This window comes from Trichosurus vulpecula, chromosome 1, assembly GCF_011100635.1.
Source record: "Trichosurus vulpecula isolate mTriVul1 chromosome 1, mTriVul1.pri, whole genome shotgun sequence".
Lineage (NCBI taxonomy): Eukaryota > Metazoa > Chordata > Mammalia > Diprotodontia > Phalangeridae > Trichosurus > Trichosurus vulpecula.
This window is the reverse complement of record NC_050573.1, coordinates 322,801,881-322,822,126: the sequence shown is the minus strand read 5'-3', so window position 1 is coordinate 322,822,126 and position 20,246 is coordinate 322,801,881. Positions and strand designations below refer to the sequence as shown.

The following is a 20,246-nucleotide window of genomic DNA, read 5'->3' as shown; positions in this document are numbered from 1 at the left end:
TTGCCGTTGTATGTGCCTGTGAATGCATCTGTGTGTAAGGCAATTTGACAGGTGTTTTCAACAAAACAGAACAACTATATCATTTAAAAAGCATATACCAATGAACAAACATGCTAGGTGTCTAATCTTTTGTTCTAATACTAGTGTTAAAAGTAACTCAAGTGTAGATGTTTGCTGAAAGACAATGTGGTATCATGAAAAGAATGAATGTCCTTTAGTTGAAAGACCTGAGTTCGATTCTCGGCTCTACTGTCACTTACAGACTCAAGATAATTACTCAGAGGCTAAGTTTATTCATACAAAAATGAGGAAAATTATGCTTGTACTAACTACCTCATGGCCTTGTTAGGAGAGAAATGCTTTGTTAACTTTAAGGCAGTATAAAATTAAAGCAATTTTGCCTTATGTTGTTCCTGTTTTCCCTGACCAAGTAGGTCCCGGTGTTAAATGTTTCATGAGATGAGGAATATTCAGAAAAGAGAAGAGCTTTGGTTATGAGTAATCCTGAAGGAACTAAACAGTAGCAATGGATTATTCCAGATTGTAGATGGAATTAACAGTAGTAGAAATCCCCAGTGCTTATTGGGGAGATGTGCTCGGAAATTCATTTTCATACAAGAAATTCTTGATATATGCAGGAAGATGCATAAGAGATTTTTAAATGAAAAAGATTTAAAATCTTCAACAAAAATTGATTAGGTATAACAGGTATCACTGATCAGAAGAAAAAAATATCCATCTAGTGATGTTTGCCTTCAGGACTTTCCTTTCTTTTCCCTGTTTCCTGCCATTCTTGTATTATCTTCCCTAGTGGAGGAAAATCAGGAAGAGGATCCTGAGAAGTAATATCTGTTTATGTTTTGCCCCTGTCATTAGATTCATCCAAATTTGATAAAATCATTCAGAGTTAATGTTTTAATGAAGAAAAATTCTACCTTTCCCAAAAGGCCTACCATTAGAAAAAGAGAATAACCTTAAACACAAGTCAAGCACTGGAATACCTGAAGGTAGGGATCATTTTTGGCCACAGGGGCTCACACTCATCTCTCAGAAGTCAGAGGTGTCTATCATCTACCCATTTGTACAAGTGCAAAATCAGATATAATTTAGAAACCGTAAAGTTCAGTTAAAATTAACCCAGGTGGGGAGAGAGAGGATTCTGTGGAAATGGTGGAGTAGGTCAGAAAATTCCAAGCTCTCAAGACTTTTCCCCACAAAGGAGTTAAAATAGCACCTTAAGGTGAACAAAGTGCAAGTTAAAATAAATAAGATTAGGGGCACAACAGGGGTCTTCCTGGGATAATTTGAGAAGATCAGAAGAAAAATCCCAGGATCAGGTTTGGTCCCTGTGAAGATTAAACACCTCCAGGCTACTATCTGTTTTAACAACAAGCAGCAACTCCTGGGATTAGTTGGTTTCAGAGGCTGCCTAGGCCCCAATCACAGGAATTTTACCCGCAGGATAGTGAGGGGAGTTGTACTTCTAAGTCCAGGAGGATCTAGGGAACCTCTGCTGACAAGGATTGCCAGACCCAGCTGTGATGTTAAGAGCAGCAGGGTTAAGAAGAAACCAACACATGTCCAGTGAATGCAGAAGCAGTGGGTCAGAAAGTCACTGGCTTTGGGCACTTACAGGAGGTTGGAGGTTTGGCTTTGGTTCCAGGCTAGAGGGGAGAACTGAAGATCTGGGGCAAGAGGCAACCTTCCCTATAGGGAAGGGGTGATTACAAAAACTAAGCTATTACCTCAAAAAAATGCACAAAGGAGAAAGAATCCAACCATAGAAAGCTATTATTGGAACAGAGAAGACCTGGTTTCTTCTTCAGAGAAGGATTTTTTTTTTTTTACAGGGCTTCCACACAGAATATAATTACTATGTTAACAATATAGCACAATATATGGCACAATAATATAATTTCCTGAATTCACACCATATATACTAAAATATGTTTCATTTGATTCTATTGAATATAAAAATATTAAAATAATTATTCTTCCTTGTTCCATTTTCTCTACTAAAAATTATATAACTTCTTTTCTTGGTAGTGCTTAAATCATTCCTTGGTAACAAGGTAGATTATTTGGAGGCACATTCATTTTTGAATAACACTAGGGTACCACTTGACAGCACTTAGAAGCAGAAATGCCCCCAGTTAACTAGTACCTAAGTGCCTGACAACACTAATAAATACTGTGTAGGGATGCACTAAGCAATACCACAGTGGCCCTGAAAGAACTATGCTACTTCCAAAGCACATAATATAGCACCATAGTCTAATGGTTCCAATCAGGCTCAATACTTATCACTTATATCTGCTGAAGTGAGTGTAATTCTAGCCTTAATTAGAGCAAAGGAACCACATTTAATATGAGTAATTAACCAATACCACAGATGTAAAATTTAATAACAGACTTTTTTTTCCAAATTCGAATCAATATAATCTCATAAAACAACAGTAATGTATTACTACATCAACTGAAAGGGGAAGACAATAAACAATATTTATATTTTTCAGTAAGAATATAAAATCACACTATAAATTCCTAAGTAGCAAAATCATGAATTCAAAAAAAAGTAAACTGTTTTGAATTTTGTGAAGATGGAAACCTGCTTGAAGAGGAAGAATGTGATGACTGTTGATCCTGTTCAAATGAAAATGAAAAACTAAAATCATCTTTTTCATCTCCAAATGTATGAGTTGAAGGTTCTGATGAAAATGGGAATGTAAAAGTGTCTTCTCCTTCCAATTTTCCAAATAAGCCTCCAATATCTTTTTGTGAGGAGACAGGATTTGAATTTCCTGAAGAATAATTTTCATCAAACTGATCTGGTAAGTTTTCATTTCCAAATTCAGAAGACTCAAATAAATTAAATCCAGGTGATGTGGAAGAAGAACCCATACGAAAAGAAAATGCAGGTGCTGTCTTTTGTGATTTGGTTTCAAGTCCTATATTTCTAAGCAATTCAGATGAAGGACTTTTAGAAAAGTCTAATTTCTCCATATATTCAGGTGTTTTCAAAAATTCAGGAGTTCCTAAAAATCGAGGCATTTCAGGAGTGGTTGGAAATTTTTCAATGTTTTCTTCAGTTTCATCACGATTATCTTCTAATTTGCCCATGTGTCCTGTGTGGCCATCTTGTGGGATATCTGTCAAATCCTTTAATTCTCTTTCTGTTTCTTTTTCTCTGTACTCAGAATCTGTACTTCCTTGGTAAAAAGTTTGCTTACAGTTAGATTGTTTCTCAAAAATCAACAATCTGAATTGCATCAAGTTCTGTGTACTTTTAAGAGCGGAAAGTTGAGAATATTTGCTCATCAAAGAGTCATCAAATTCCTTTTTCTCTGGTGGCATGAAGTGAGTCCTGGAAAGTGTTGAATGACTTGATGAACTTTCTTCTTTTTTATCTGTTCCTCTTGCTTCTGAGAAATGTCTATCATTCCTTACAGGTTTGACTAAATCCTGAGAATTATGAGGAAGAAAACGTCGACTATTCTGAAGAGTCTCATTTAATACATGAAAATGTCCATGTTCTTCAAAAATTCTTTCTTTAAATCCTTTCTTTTTTTCTAATTTTTTACTTTTTTCTTCTAGAATTTCTGAAAAGTTCTTAGTTTCAGAAATTCTTGCAGTCTGTTGTCTTTTTCAGTAGTTTCCTGGTGATCCTGAAATTGCTCCTGCAAATACACTTCATGTTTATGAAGAACATCATGTGTCGGAATCCAGTTGGTACAGTCACCCTTGATATATTTGCTATGCTTATGGTAATGAGCAATTTCATCATCAATTGTGTTTATTTTGTCACGTAGAGTAAAAAATTCCTCTTTTTTTCTCTTATATATGTACAGAGTAAAGTAATCTGTTGCTTTGCATCTTCCCTACCACTTGAATCTTGCTCAGCCTGGAAAACAGCTGTGTGAACCGGGGCAGCTCATTTAACTGGTTTGTCCACCTTTCCTCATATTTCCTGCTGACGCCTCGGCGGGAGGGCCCCCGGTGAAGAGTCACTTCGGATATTGGGGGTCCTGGTCCAGGAACCCCCAGGCGTTGCCCCGGGACCGTTCTCTTAGCCTCTGGCTTGCACCCAACAGCCTGAGGCAAAGGAAACTTTTTCCCGCCCGGAGAAGGATATTAAAGTAAAGAAACCCCACCTGCCCGAAAAAAATCATAGAAGATCTTTAACAAGACTTTAAAAATCAAATGGCAGAGATGGAGGAAAAACTTTAAAAAAAAAAGGAATAATACAAGAAAAACAAGAAAGTAATGAAAGGAAAATCAACCAATTAGAAAAGGAGGTCCTGAATCTTAAGGAAGAAAATGACATTTTGAAAACTAGAATTGGGCAACGTGAAGCCAGCATGATTATAAGAGATCAGGAAATAATTAAACAAAGTATGAATAATGAAAAAATAGAAGAAAAAGTGAAAGGGAAAGTAGAAATAGAAAAAAAGATCCATTGATCACAACTTAAAAGAGATCCCATGAGGAAAACTCATAGGAATATAATAGTAAAATTATGAACCTCCAGCTCAAGGATAAAATATTAAAAAGCAGCAAGAACAAAACAATTCAAACATGATGGTGCCACAATTAGAATCACACAAGACCCAGCAGTTAGACATGGTAAAGGACTGCAGTTCTTGGAACCGTACATATTAAAGAGCAAAAGAACTGGGGCTCTGGCTGAAAATATCATACCTAGAAAAATTAAGCACAATCCTGGATGAAAAAAAATGGACATTTGACCAACTATCACACTTTTAAGACTTTAAACAAAACTGAACATAATAGAGTTGACATACAAGAGCCAAGAGAAATATAAGGTACATGTCAAAGACTGTTTATAAGGTATTCAATAAGGACAGACCATTTACTTTTTATATATGTAAAATGTAAAATGTATGTTAAAGAGTCTTATAATCGAATAGTTCATAAGAAAGAATGGGGCAAGTCTGAGTATGATACAAATTTAGAAAGTAAAACCCTTTCAGAATAGCTAAAAAGAGCAATTATTTTATACAAACAATGTTCAAGAGGAAGAGAGAATTCAGAGGCATTAGATGGAAGAGGAGGCCTGGTAGTTCTGGTAACCCACTTTCATCGGCAATGGGTGTAAGAGGGAACAATACATATATCCATACATACATACATACATACATATATATATATATATATGTGTGTGTGTGTGTGTGTGTATGCATATGCATATGTATACATGCATATGTATATATAAATATATATATACACACATATATATGCATATGTATATATACATACATATATATATTATATATATACATATATATATATATATTTGGTAGAGTATAAAAGTCTTTTAAATGCAGAAGAAATAAAATGGTGGGGGAACAGGAAGCGGCAGAGGACAAGGGAGGGATCTTTAGAGGGGTGGGTAAGGGAATAGGTAAAAGGGGTTATATAAGGGTAATTAAATTTATGTGAATTGGAGGATAAGTGAGGGAACTTGGAGAGGGATAGGCAAGTAATAGGAGGGCAAGGCAACAGAAGTAAAGTAGAAGAGGTAGGAGGGATAGGAAACAAGAGATATGCACAAACAAAAACAAAGATCAGGATTAGAAATTGCTAGGGAAGGTATATGTCTATAAATGTATGTGTATATATATATACATATATGTATATATGTATATATAACTAAAGAGAAATGTATTCAAACTTAATTATAGCCTTCTAAGGGGTGGGTAGGGGGACAAAGTAAAAAAAAATGCACAGCAGAGAACAAAAGAAAACTTACGAGGAAGCAAAGATGGACAGTTCTCAACACAATGTGTATTATTTATCACACAGGCTTTATTGAAATGAAAATTTATTGTTACATATTTTGAAGTCTCCATTATGTTCTGCTATGCACATGACATGCTTTTTTCTTTCTTTGTCTTTAAGTTCCAATATTTAAGTTTATGATTTTTTTTGTTTCTTTTCTCTCTTTTGTATTTGTGTTCTGGTGTTTGAGTCTAAAATAAAATTTAAAAAACCATTAATCCATGTGGGGAGGGAGGTTACTATAAAAGAGTGCAACATATGAGTAATGAGGCCTGCCGGATATTGTGCCAAAGAATCCTGATAATGCCTGGCTAAGCTATCAGTAGGCTTGGGGTTCTCTAATAGAATGTACCTGCTAACAAAAGGCAAAACAAAAAGCAATAGCAACAGTATCAAGCCCCACTGCTTTAGTCCAATGACTTCCAAAGTCTACTGAGGACAAATGGCAACAAATAAAATGTTTAACGACTGGCTGTCTGGGGAAAATGTACCTATGACACTTTTTAAATTTAATCTGCATCATTAACATTTTTCTGTCACTTTTTTAGCCTAGACAAGCAGCAACACAATTAAGCCCTGATTTGTAGTGTTTGCCAATTTCTGAAGTATAAATATTCATACTGCAATTTTAATAAGTGGCTCTCCCTAGATAGTTCACCTTTATGCACCCATCATTCCCATGTTGTCTATACCAGTCTCTCTTTCTCTCCTGTCCCAAAAGAAAAAAAAAGATGTAAGGGTATGATCTAAATGCTAATGTGTGTATTTATGTACCATGTGATACTGTTAAGGATACCAAATCCTCTTTTCCCTATCAATTTCATCCTTAAACAGCAAATACTAGGGTGGAAGTGAGAGGTAATAGGAAAATTGATTTTGTGATTTAGAGCTGAAAAGGAACTTGGAGGTCTAGGTCAATGCCTTCATTTTAAACATGAGGAAGCTGAAGTTTAGAAAGGTTAAGAGATACATTCAGGGTCGTATATCTTCTCAGCCCTCCTGGCCAGAACACTCAATTATAGAATCTTGCCTCTCTTTTGCATGGTTCTCAAAATCCCATATCCATTCAACTTAATTATTCACTTCTTTCCAGTGGGCACAATCTATTATACCTAATCCATTCTCCTTCTTTGTTTGTTTTTAAATAGATGATTACCATAATTTGTATAGGTGGGAGAATGGATATATGTCTACAGTTATTGATGCTTGTTTGGATGCATTAAACACACACACACACACACACACACACACACACACACACACTCAGACATTTTTGACCTTTCCCATCTTTCTTTATCAACTCTCGTAACTTTCTATGTAAGTTAAAGCAATGCAACTTAACTTTCAGATACCTTGTTTAATGCTCCTTTAGTACCTCTGCAATTATATGGCCTCCAACAGAGGTCTCCTCTATATGTACTAAGTCCAATCTGGCTGCTTTTCTTTCCTGTGTTCTCTCTAACACAAATTCTATCTCTTCTATAAGCAAATATGGGGTTAGTTTATTAAGATCAGTTCAACTGTGGTGGTTCTAATTTCCTTTATAGAGAATATTGTCATAAACATCTTTAAAAATTCCTTCCTTTTCTTCTGTTTGTTGTGATCCTTCCATTTTTATCCTTCCATTTTCTGGGTTGACATTGTTCAGTTGTATATCTTGACATGCTTGCTTTACACTCTTTTTACCCTGTAAAACCATGTCTCTGTGCTTTATGATACTACAATACTGCTCGTAATTGTCAATTATCCCTTGTAAGGTTTTTTTTTTTGTTTTTCTTTTCTTTTTAATTTATTTTTATTTTTAGTTTACAACAGATGGTTCTACATAACTTTGAGTTCCAGATTTTCTCCCCTCCCTCCCCCCTCCATACCCAAGACAGCATGGAGTCTCATATAACTACCACGAATGACTTCGCATTGAATTAATTTATACACTAGTCAAGTTGCAGAGAAGAATTACGAACAATGGAATGAATAATGAGAAAGAAGAAACAGAACCAAAAAAAAAACACAACCCAAAAACAAAAACAAAAGAGAAGAGAAAAAGGTGAGCATGAAGTGTGCCTCAATCTGCATTCAAACTTCATAGTTCTTTCTCTGGATGTAGATAGCATTCTCCTTGTAAGATTTGTAAAAAAGGTTACATTTCGAGAAATGCTGGGGAAGGGGGGCTGATCCAAGATGGTGGCTGGAAAGCAGTGAGCTCCCCGCCGAGTCCCTCCAAAAACCTATAAAAATGGCTCTGAACCAATTCTAGAACTGCAGAACCCCCAAAACAGCAGAGAGAAGCAGGGATCCAGCCCAGGACAGCCTGGATGGTCTCTGGGTGAGGTCTATACTACATGGAGCTGGGAGCTGGGAGCTGGGAGTGGAGCACAGCAGAGCCCAGTGTGAGCTGCTTGGACCAACCAGACCAGGAGCTGGGTGGAGCGGGCCCTAGCGCCCTGAATAAGTGAGATGCAGCAGTTGCCAGACTTCTCAACCCACAAACACCAAAGACAGCAGAGAATATTAGTGGGAAAAGCTGCAGGAGTGGAAGGAGTTCACAGTTCGTCCACCGCCCCTGGGGCAGCAGAGGTGGGGCAGGTACAGCTGCTGTTGCTTCTGGCCCCAGGCCCACCTAGTGGGAGGAATTAAGTGGCGGATCAGAGCAGCAGTGCACAGCCTGCTGAAGATCTAAGCCCAGTCCAGGTTGGGGGTTCTTGGGGAAGGAGCAGTGCTGGTGTGGCAGACCTGGCACATCCCCTCCAAACGTGGAAAATAGAACTCTTTAGTCTACAAGCAGTCATACCCCACTGAAAAACTCAAGGGTCAAGTTAGCTGGTTGGGAATATGACCAGGCAGCGAAAACACACCCAGATTCAGTCTCAGACTTTGGATTCTTTCTTTGGTGACAAAGAACACCAAAACATACAGCCTAAAGAAGTCAATAAAGTGCAAGAGCCTATATCAAAAGCATACAAGAAAAAGATGAACTGGTCCCAGGCCATGGAAGAGCTCAAAAAGGATTTGGAACAGCAAGTTAGAGAAGTAGAGGAAAAATTGGGAAGAGAAATGAGAAGGATTTGAGAACACCATGAAAAACAAGTCAATGACTTGCTAAAGGAGACCCCAAAAAAATCCTGAAAAATACGCTGAAGAAAACAACACCTTAAAAAATAGACTAACTTAAATGGCAAAAGAGGTCCAAAAAGCCAATGAGGAGAGGAATGCCTTGAAAGGCAGAATTAGCCAAATGAAAAAGGAGGTCCAACTGACCACTGAAGAAAATACCACCTTAAAATTTAGATTGGAGCAAGTGGAAGCTAGTGACTTGATGAGAAATCAAGATATTATAAAACAGAACCAAAGGAATGAAAAAAATGGAAGATAATGTGAAATATGTCATTGGAAAAACCACTGATCTGGAAAAGAGATCCAGGTGAGATAATTTAAAAATTCTTGGACTACCTGAAAGCCATGATCAAAAAAGAGCCTAGATATCATCTTTCAAGAAATTATCAAGGAGAACTGCCCTGATATTCTAGAGCCACAGGGCAAAATAGAAATTGAAAGAATCCACCGATCGCCTCCTCAAAAAGACCCCAAAAAGAAATCTCCTAGGAATATTGTCGCCAAATTCCAGAGCTCCCAGATCAAGGAGAAAATACTGCAAGCAGCCAGAAAGAAATAATTTGAGTATTGTGGAAACATAATAAGAATAATTCAAGACCTGGCAGCTTCTACATTAAGAGATCGGAGGGCTTGGAATACAATATTCCAGAGGTCAACAGAGCTAGGATTAAAACCTAGAATCACCTACCCAGAAAAACTGAGTATCATGCTCCAAGGCAAAATATGGATTTTCAATAAAATAGAGGACTTTCATGCTTTCTCAGTGAAAAGACCAGAGCTGAATAGAAAACTGGACTTTTAAACAGAAGAATCAAGAGATACATGAAAAGGTAAAAAAGAAAGAGAAATCATAAGGGATTTACTAATGTTGAACTGTTTTGTTTACATTCCTATATAGAAAGATGATGTGTATGATTCATGAGACCTCAATATCATAGTAGCTGAAAGGGATATGCATATACATAAGTTTAGGTATATATATATATATATATATGAATGTGCATGTATGTATATATGTATGTATGTATGTGTGTGTGTATATATATATATATATACATATATATATATATATACATATATAAAGAGAGAGAGAGAGAGAGGACACAGGGTGAGTTGAAGATGAAGGGAAGATATCTAAAAGAAATAAAATCAGATTAAGGGATGAGAGAGGAATGTATTGAGAGAGGGAGATAGGGAGAGATAGAATCGGGTGGATTATCTCGCATGAAGGTGGCAAGAGGAAGCAGTTCTGTGGGAGGAGGGGAGAGGGCAGGTGAGGGGGGAATGAGTGAATCTTGCTCTCATCAAATTTGGCTTGAGGAGGGAATACCATACATACTCAATTGGGTATCTTACCCCACAGGAAAGAAGAGGTAAGAAGATAAAAAAGGGGGGGATGATGGAGGGGAGGGCAGATGGGGGTGGAGGTAATCAAAAACAAACTCTTTGGAAAGGGGACAGGGTCAAGCGAGAAAATTCAATAAAGAGGGATGGGTTGGGAAGGAGCAAAATGTAGTTAGTCTTTCAGAACATGAGTATTGTGGAAGGGTTATATATAATGATACACATCTGGCCTATGTTGAATTGCTTGACTTCATAGGGAGGGTGGGTGGGAAGGGAAGAGGGGAGAGAATTTGGAACTCAAAGTTTTAAAAACCCATGTTCAAAAAGAAATAAAAAAAAGTTTTTGCATGCAACTGGAACATAAGATACACAGGCAATGGGGCGTAGAAATTTATCTTGCCCTACAAGAAAGGAAGGGAAAAGGGGATGGGAGGGGAGTGGGGTGACAGAAGGGAGGGCTGAATGGGGAACAGGGCAACCAGAATATATGTCATCTTGGAGTTGAGGGGGAGGGTAGAAATGGGGAGAAAATTTGTAATTCAAACTCTTGTGAAAATCAATGCTGAAAACTAAATATGTTAAATAAATAAATTTTAAAAAATAAAAAAAATAAAAATAAATAAATCAAAAAAAAGTTTACATTTCAGCATGAATCTTCCTTTGACAGCCATCTATCTCTAAAAAGTAGTTCAGATATTTTCTGAGGAATGTGTTTTCTAATCCCTTTTAGTCTGTATCTCTCTCTCTCTCTCTCTCTCTCTCTCTCTCTCTCTCTCTCTCTCTCTCCCTCTCTCTCATTAAGTTGCATTGCTTTAAGTTCCATAGAAAGTTACTAGAGTTGATAATTACGTCACTTTTTATTTTCAAGCTCTCATTTTTTCAATTTTTTTTAGTAGTATGGGGGTAATGTTCCAATTGTATGTCAACTATTTCTCCCCATCTTCTTCTTTTTTTCCCCCACCTTGACCTTAAATTCACAAAGTATCAAAATATGGGATGATTTATTTTGGAGGCTCTTAGTAATTTCAGCATAGAATTTTGCTACCTCTTCATCCTCATCAGCTAATGTTGATGTTTAAACTGGAATTATTATCATGGTGGTCTTCTTGCACAAAATATTATTTATTAATATTACTATTAGGATGAATAAATATCCCATGAAACACTGTTTCTTGTTGTGCTTGGGCATACAATAAAAATCTACTCTACCAGCTTCTGTCTTTGATTCTCCTAGAAGTATAGGTGTTATTCTTCATTTAGCTATAACATCCCTCTTTCTTATCATTATATTTATAAGACAAATGTAAAAATTGATTTGATTCAGCTCCTCCTGCAATATATCCATTTATTGTCATTAGAGAAAAACTCATATTTAGAGTACCATAGTCAAAATAAAAAACAGTGATTGTTCTTATAAAACATGATTCATGAAACCTTTTTTATTATTTCCTGTCACTGTGCCACCATCACATAGAAGCAGAAGGTTGCTATATGTAACTAGGAACTAATTTTTCTTTCTTTCCTAAATTGCCACAGCCAAACGCAAAACCAAAAAAAAAATGAAAAGAGAAAATAAAAACAGTCACCAGCTAGCCAGCCTATTTATGACGTATTAATCTGTGGTTAGTTAAATTGATCCTCAGAATATATATTTTATCCTCTGTAGATATTTTGAGATGGGTCTGGCTCAATTCAATAAACTGTTAGGTCTGATTTCGGAATGAGTTGTGGTAATTTTAAGTCATTAGATAGTTAAAAGAACAATATCTTGGGCATCCCAAAATCAGGTGCAAATTTAATCACTTTGAAGTTCTTTAAGCTGAAAAATACAGTAAGACGTTTGTAATATCATATATATATATATATATACATATATATATATATATATTTGTATAGATACACATGTGGGCATATATATATGTATGTGTGTATATATGTGTGTGTGTATATATATATATATATATCTATATCTATATCTATATATATATATATACACGTATATAATATGTATATATAATCAATTCTAGGCACACTTTCCAATTTCATCTTACATCTCTTGCCACATCCTTACTTAGTATACACTTGAGTATTGAGTTGATCAAGTACAAATGAAACTCGTGATTTCATTATCATTGTTGATTTTTTTATTATTTCATTTGTATTTCTGGATTGTTATGTGATGTCCTTTGTGAGGAAAGTCACCTCACCAAGGCAGACTGTTAACTCATGTTTTCTGGGAGGTTAATGGCTTGTCAGGATCATGCCACCTGTGTATATTAAAAGAAGAATTTACATCCATTTCTCTATCTCCTCTGACATGCTGCATTCATCACTTTTAAAATGATTGTAAAAACATTGAAAAAACTGCTTTTCCTGTGTTCTCTTTCCAGTTGGATCTGTATACAGTCTCGAGATATTACATCATAACTAATTTATACACCAAGCTCTGATAGACCTGTTTTCTCCTCAGACTTATGAGACTGATACTATTTGTTTCAGGTCCATTACAGATGGGCACAGAGGACTGAATAGAGCTTGGGCCTCAGGGCAAAGGCCAAGGACAACCATACTTCAGGGCATGCCAGCACATCCAGACAATGCCTAATGCAAGCCTATAATAATTCAACTTATTAAAGTTTTTTGAATTACTTTGTGGTGGGCATTATTCTACATATTGCATATACAAAGGTATGCATAAAACACATACCCAAATACATTTAGTGCCCTGTAAATTATGATGAAAATAAATGAGTTATACATGCAAATGGCTCCAGAAAAACGTGAGGAGGGAGACAACATTCTCATTTGGAAGATAAGTGACAGCTTCATAGAACAAGTTGCACATTAACTATGTGTTGAAGTACCAAAGAAATTCTGAAACCCAAAATAAGGAGGGAATCACATTTTGTATACTGGGAACCACCTGCACTGATAGATCTCTATATAATTCATCTTGTACAAGATGCCATCTTTTATTGAAAGAAAAGCTAATAGTTAAAGTAGTTGAATAGGAGTAAATGAGGAACTGTAGCTGGAACCACATTATGAGGGGTTTTAATGCTAGGAATACTTGTGACAATTCACTAGATACTGGAACATGGCAACAGCAAAATATACTGAGTTTTTCTTTTATTATTTAGCCTATACAGAAGCTCTGAATGTTTTTGGAGTAGTAGAATGGCATGGTTAGGCATGTGCAACAGAAACATGATTGTGGCAGCCATATGCATAATGGTTCACAGCAGGGTGTGATTTCTATCAGGAGGAATTAGAATATGAACAAAGAAGAAAAGGACAGGTAAAAGTGGAGATAGCTTCTGAACAGGTGCCAGATAATCTTTAAAGCCTGATTGAAGTCACATAACATGAGAAAGGTAGTGCTGTATAAAGGCTAGGGGCGGACTCTTACCACTCTTTCACTCCAGAAAATCTGAACACAAGTTTTGTCTCTGACACCTACTATTTGTGATCCTAGACAAATTACTTAACCTTTCAGGCACCCCAGGAAACTTCTAAGATATAAAGTTACAGACCAGGTGTTTATCTGAACCAGTAGAGTTTCCACACCAGGCATCTCCTATGCTAATGGAAACACAGGTACTATCCAAAAATGTTTAAATGAATTTTTAGAGGAATTAGTCCATATAATTTTCATAACTTTCTCTAGCAGTAGTCAGAAGCTTAGTAGTAGGCACAGAGTCAATGCTGAGGTTGACACATGGTTTAGGATTAGAAAGACATAAACTGTTTAAGTTATGGGGGCACAAGAGGTAAAAGAATATTTCCCAAAATGGCTTATGAAGACTGTGAAAGGAAGGGACTGTATAGACCAGAATGGCCTAAAAAGATGATGACAAAAACATTAGAGATTAGTTGTATAGTTGAAGAACAAGTTTAAAAGAAGTGAGACAATGGAAGGGATAAAAGTACAGGTAACTCTCAATAGAGAGTAAGTCCAGAGTTTGTAATGGCAACCACACTGACACTTCCAGGATGGCTGCTAGTGTAGATTCTTTTATCTGATTTACTAGGAAAGACAACAATTTCAATAAATTTGGTTTGCTTTGTAATCTTACATATTTAATACATTTAAATTATTTCTGTGAAGGGGTCTATATGTTTTAACAAATTACAAAAGGGGTCCTCCCAAAAAATTAAGAGCTCCTGATCTAAACAGTAATAGGAGGAAGGTGGAAAATCTATTTGACCATTAAATTTGTTTCGTTTTATGAGCACTATTTTAATTCCTTGAGTGTTCTTCCTTTTCTTCATCACCTCTTGGAATGCTGACGTCTCTCCAAAGTTCATTTCAAGTTTGACCTTTTATATGAGGTCTTTCCTCATTCATAGCATCACTCTCTATCCCCCAGAACACACAGACACACAGACACACACACCCCGAAGTTAATGATCTCCTTTAGTGCAAATTATTTTGTATTTACTTTCTTATATTTTATATTTGCTTGTATGCTACATTCCAACAGGCATAACATAAATTCCAGGAGGGCAAGCTCTGTTATATTTTGGGCTTTGTATTTCTTCTAGGCCAGGTTCTGGTTTGTTGTAGGAAGTTAATAAATGTTGAATTGATTTGTAAGAGGTTATGAATTTCTAAAACTTTCAGCTGAAAAAAGTGCTTATGTCAGGGCTAATGAAAGTCACAAAAGTACTTCTCCCTGTTCAGTGTTCTCATTGTGAAGGAAGGTAGAGAATTTGACTATCATCATAAAACAAATTTGACTTTATGTCAGTTGACTTGACCTAACTGCAGTTTCTAAGGTGAGTGAATTCCTGAGCTTTGACCCCTATCTTATGGAAATAAAATCCATCTCTTTGTTTTCTTCTTGATTTAATGTTGGCATATGGACTCAACTGAGATCATCAAAAGTAAGTTTTATGGTACTTATTCTTAATATTACAAGGCTTGTCAGATTTGGAAAGGAGATCCAATTTTATAATGAAAGTCCTGCTGGAACAATAGCACTGAGATTGCTACTGAAAAGGCAACAACCTCAGGCTTTCTGAAGTTGATAACATTTCATCTCTAGGATTTGCTTTTCTTCAGCAATTTTTTGGGGAAAAATCACTGTCAGTCAACCATGAGCTCATTTAAAAGAAAAACAATTCACCATCTATTAAAATGAATAATTGACACAGAGCCTTCTCATCTGCAAAGAGAGGCAGAGAATACTGATAGTCATTCAAGAAATGTCCCAGTTCTCATGTTTGTCTTTGACAATGCATCTATTCTCTGAATTGGTATATATTTACAGTTGGCTTCAGTGAGGCAAAGAAATTTACTTAAATCCCATTTTAGAGCTAGTTCCTTCAGTGCAGTAGCATGTTTTTTTTTTAAATTTTATTTTATTTTAGATTCAAAGACCCGAACTAATATACAGAATAGAGAAATGAAACAAAACATATCATAAACATAAATGTTGAAACTTAAAAACAAAGAAAAAATGCATGTGGTGTACACAGCAGAATTCAAGAGAGGATTCAATATGTGACAACAGATTTTCATTTCAAGAAAGCCTATATAATAAATAATACATGCTGTTTTCAGAATTATCCATCTTTTCTTTGCTTCCTTGTGAGTTTTTGTTTGTTCTCTGCTGTGCACTTTATTACTTTGTTCTTTTTCCCCTCCCCCTACCTCACCTCCAAAGGGTACAATAAAGTTTAGGTATGTTACTCTATAGATATATACATACATATATAAATATATACATACATACATAGACATATACTTTCCCAAACATACTCTACTCCTAATCTTTGTTTTGTATTTGTGCATATGTGTTGTTTCCTATCCCTCCTTATTTCTCTACTTTACTTGACTGACTGCCTCAACCTTCTATTACTTGCCTAACCCCATCCAAGGATCTATCCACTATCCTCCCATTCCCATAAATCTAAATACCCTTGTATACCCCTCTTTTACCTATTCCCTCATTCTCTCTTCTAAAAATCCCTCCTTTTTCCTCTCCCCACCCTCACTATACCCCTACCATTTAATTTCTTCTGCATTTAGAAGACTTTTATAGTCTTCTACATATATATGTATTTTTCCCTCTTAAACCCATTGCCAATGAAAGTAGGTTACCACAACTACCATCTCTCCTCCCCCATCTAAATCCTCAGTATCCGTTCTTCCTCTTGCACCTCTTTTGTATAAAATAGTTACACTTTTTAGCTGTTTCTAAATGGTATTACTTTTAAAATTCATATCATAGTTGGGTTTATCCCCTTCTTTCTTCTGAACTCAAAAATTATTAATAAGAATCTTAGACATACATTCTCATTTTATGTTATATGAAAGGTAAAAAGTCTGTCCTTATGAATCCCTTAGAGTCAGTCTTTGGTATGTACCTTATGTTTCTCTTGGTTCTTGTATGTTGAATCTTCTATTAAGTTTCAGATATTTTTAACAAAGTATCGAAAGTCTAAGGGTTTGTCAAATGTGTATTTTTTTCACTCAAGGTAATACTTAAATTTAAAGGATATGATATTTTTGGCCAGAGCCCTAGGTCTTTTACTCATTGATATATTGTGTTACAAGATCTGTAGTCCTTTTATGTCTCTGTTGCTAGGTATTGTGTAATTCTAACTGTGGCACCATCATATTTCAATTGTTTTAATCTTGATGCTTTTAATATTTTATCCTTGGTCTGGGAGTTTCTGAATTTGACTATGGTATTCCTATGAGTTTTCCTCATAGGATCTCTCTTAAATGGTGTTTGATAGATTTTGTTTTCTATTTCTACTTCCCTTCCTCTTTCTAATGCCTCAGGACAATTTTATTTAAATATTTTTGTATTATTATATCAAGATTCTTTTTTATCATAACTTTCAGTTACTCTGATTATTTTTCTACTTCCTTTTCTTGATCTATTTTGCAAATATATTGTTTATCTTATAAGATATTTCACTTTCACCTTTTTCCATTATTCATGCTTTTATTTTTTGATTTCTTATAATTTCACTGGCTTCACTTTGCCAAATACTAATTTTAATTTTTTAAATATTTTTAGATTTTTTATTTTTAGTTTACAACACTCAGTTCTACCAGTTTTTTTTTTTGAAAGTAAAATGGATAATTTTTATTGCATTAAATTAAAAAGGTTTTGTAAAAACAAAACCAATGCAGCCAAAATTAGAGACAGAAAACTGGGAGGAAATTTCTTTTTTTTGTTTTCTTTTTTTTTTTTTTTAATGCAATTTATTTCTTTAACATATTTGGTTTTCAGCATTGATTTTCACAAGTTTGAATTACAAATTTTCTCCCCATTTCTGCCCTCCCCCCCCACTCCAAGATGGCGTATAATCTGGTTGCCCTGTTCCCCAGTCAGCCCTCCCCTCTATCACCCCCCTCCCCTCTCATCCCCTTTTCCCTTCCTTTCTTGTAGGGCAAGATAAATTTCTACGCCCCATTGCCTGTGTATCTTATTTTTTAGTTGCATACAAAAAGTTTTTTTGTTTTTGAACATCTGATTTTAAAACTTTGAGTTCCAAATTCCCTTCCCTCTTCCCTTCCCACCCACCCTCCCTAAGAAGTTGAGCAATTCAACCTAGGCCACACATGTATTATTATGTATAACCCTTCCACAATACTCATGTTGTGAAAGGCTAACTACATTTTGCTCCTTCCCAACCCATCCCGCTTTATTGGATTTTCTCCCTTGACCCTGTCCCCTTTCCAAAGTGTTTGTTTTGATTACCTCCACCCCCATCTGTCCTCCACTCCATCATCCCCCCACCTTTTATTTTTTTTTTATCTTCCTCCCTCTTCTTTCCTGTGGGGTAAGATACCCAACTGAGTATGTATGGTATTCCCCCTCAGGCCAAATCTGATGAGAGCAAGGTTCACTCATTCCCCCCTCACCTGCCCTCTCCCCTCCTCCCGTAGAACTGCTTCCTCTTGCCACCTTTATGCGAGATAATCCACCCCATTCTATCTCTCCCTATCTCCCTCTCTCAGTATGTTACTCTCTCATCCCTTAATTTCATTTTATTTCTTTTAGATATCTTCCCTTCATCCTCAACTCACCCTGTGTCTGCTCTCTCTCTTTTACATATATATATATATATATATACACATACATACACATACATACATATACACATAGATACATACATACATACACATTCACTTATATATATACTTAAACATATATATATATGTATATATATATGCATATATATATATGCATATTCCCTTCAACTACCCTAATACTGAGGTCTCATGAATCATACTCATCATCTTTCCATGTAGGAATGTAAACAAAACAGTTCAACTTTAGTAAGTCCCTTGCAATTTCCGTTTCTTGATTACCTTTTCATGCTTCTCTTGATTCTTGTGTTTGAAAGTCAAATTTTCTATTCAGTTCTGGTCTTTTCACTGAGAAAGCTTGAAAGTCCTCTATTTTATTGAAACTCCATATTTTGCCTTGGAACATGATACTCAGTTTTGCTGGGTAGGTGATTCTAGGTTTTAATCCTAGCTCCATTGACCTCCGGAATATCGCATTCCAAGCCCTTCGATCTCTTAATGTAGAAGCTGCCAGATCTTGGGTTATTCTGATTGGGTTTCCACAATACTCAAATTGTTTCTTTCTGGCTGCTTGCAGTATTTTCTCCTTGATCTGGGAGCTCTGGAATTTGGCAACAATATTCCTAGGAGATTTCTTTTTGGGATCTATTTGCAGAGGCGATCGATGGATTCTTTCAATTTCTATTTGCCCTGTGGCTCTAGAATATCAGGGCAGTTCTCCTTGATAATTTCCTGAAAGATGGTATCTAGGCTCTTTTTTTGATCATGGCTTTCAGGTAGTCCAATAATTTTTAAATTCTCTCTCCTGGATCTATTTTCCAGGTCAGTGGTTTTTCCAAGGAGATATTTCACATTGTCTTCCATTTTTTCATTCCTCTGGTTCTGTTTTATAATATCCTGATTTCTCATAAAGTCACTAGCTTCCACTTGCTCCAATCTAATTTTTAAAGTAGTATTTCTTCAGTGGTCTTTTGGACCTCCTTTTCCATTTGGCTAATTCTGCCTTTCAAGGAATTCTTCTCCTCATTGGCTTTTGGAGCTCTTTTGCCATTTGAGTTAGTCTATTTTTTAAGGTGTTGTTTTCTTCAGTGTATTTTTCAGTATTTTTTTGGGTCTCCTTTAGCAAGTCATTGACTTGTTTTTCATGGTTTTCTCGCATCCTTCTTATTTCTCTTCCCAATTTTTCCTCTACTTCTCTAACTTGCTTTTCCAAATCCTTTTTGAGTTCTTCTATGGTCTGGGGCCAGTTCATGTTTTTCTTGGAGGCTTTGGTTGTAGGCTCTATGACTTTGTTGTCTTCTTTAGGCTGTATGTTTTGGTCTTCTTTGTCAGCAAAGAAAGAATCCAAAGTCTGAGACTGAATCTGGGTGCGTTTTCGCGTCCTGGCCATATTCCCAACTAACTAACTTGACCCTTGAGTTTTTCAGTGGGGTATGACTGCTTGTAGATTACAGAGTTCTATGTTCTACATTTGGGGGGGAGGTGCCAGCTCTGTCAGAGCCGCACTCCTCCTTCCCCAAGGACCCCCAGTCCAGACTGGGCTCAGATCTTCGGCAGGCTGTGCACCCCTGCTGCGATCCGCCACTTAATTCCTCCCACCAGGTGGGAGCTACAGCTGTTGTTAGTTCTACCAGTTTTTGAGTTCCAAATTTTCTTCCCCTCCATCCCCTCCTCTGTCTCCCATAAGGTGGCATTAAATTCTATATATGTTCTTTATATACCTTTGTATTAAGCTTATTTACACAATAATCAAGTTGTAAAGAAGAATTATGACCAATGGAACGAATCATGAGAAAGAAGAAATAAAACCAAAAAAAGAAGAGAAAAAAGAGAGAGCAAATAGTTTGCCTCAATCTTCATTCAGACTCTATGATTCTTTTTCTGCATATAGATAGCTCTTTTTTCCATCATGGGTCTTTGGAGCTGTCGTTGACCT

The 20,246-nt window shown here is 36.1% G+C and overlaps 1 protein-coding gene across 1 annotated transcript in view; it reads right to left on the bottom strand.

The window, feature by feature from the left end:
* Positions 1-2,565: 2,565 nt before the first annotated feature.
* The window catches only part of LOC118837793 (protein SIX6OS1-like), a 69,305-nt gene continuing 51,624 nt past the window's right edge, over positions 2,566-20,246 (bottom strand). Inside the window, exons 2-3 of the mRNA XM_036744891.1 lie at positions 3,953-4,092; positions 2,566-3,640 (exon numbers count right to left, since the gene is read on the bottom strand). Coding sequence (XP_036600786.1) covers positions 2,566-3,640; positions 3,953-4,092 — 1,215 coding nt within the window. The remainder of the gene's footprint in view (positions 3,641-3,952; positions 4,093-20,246) is intronic.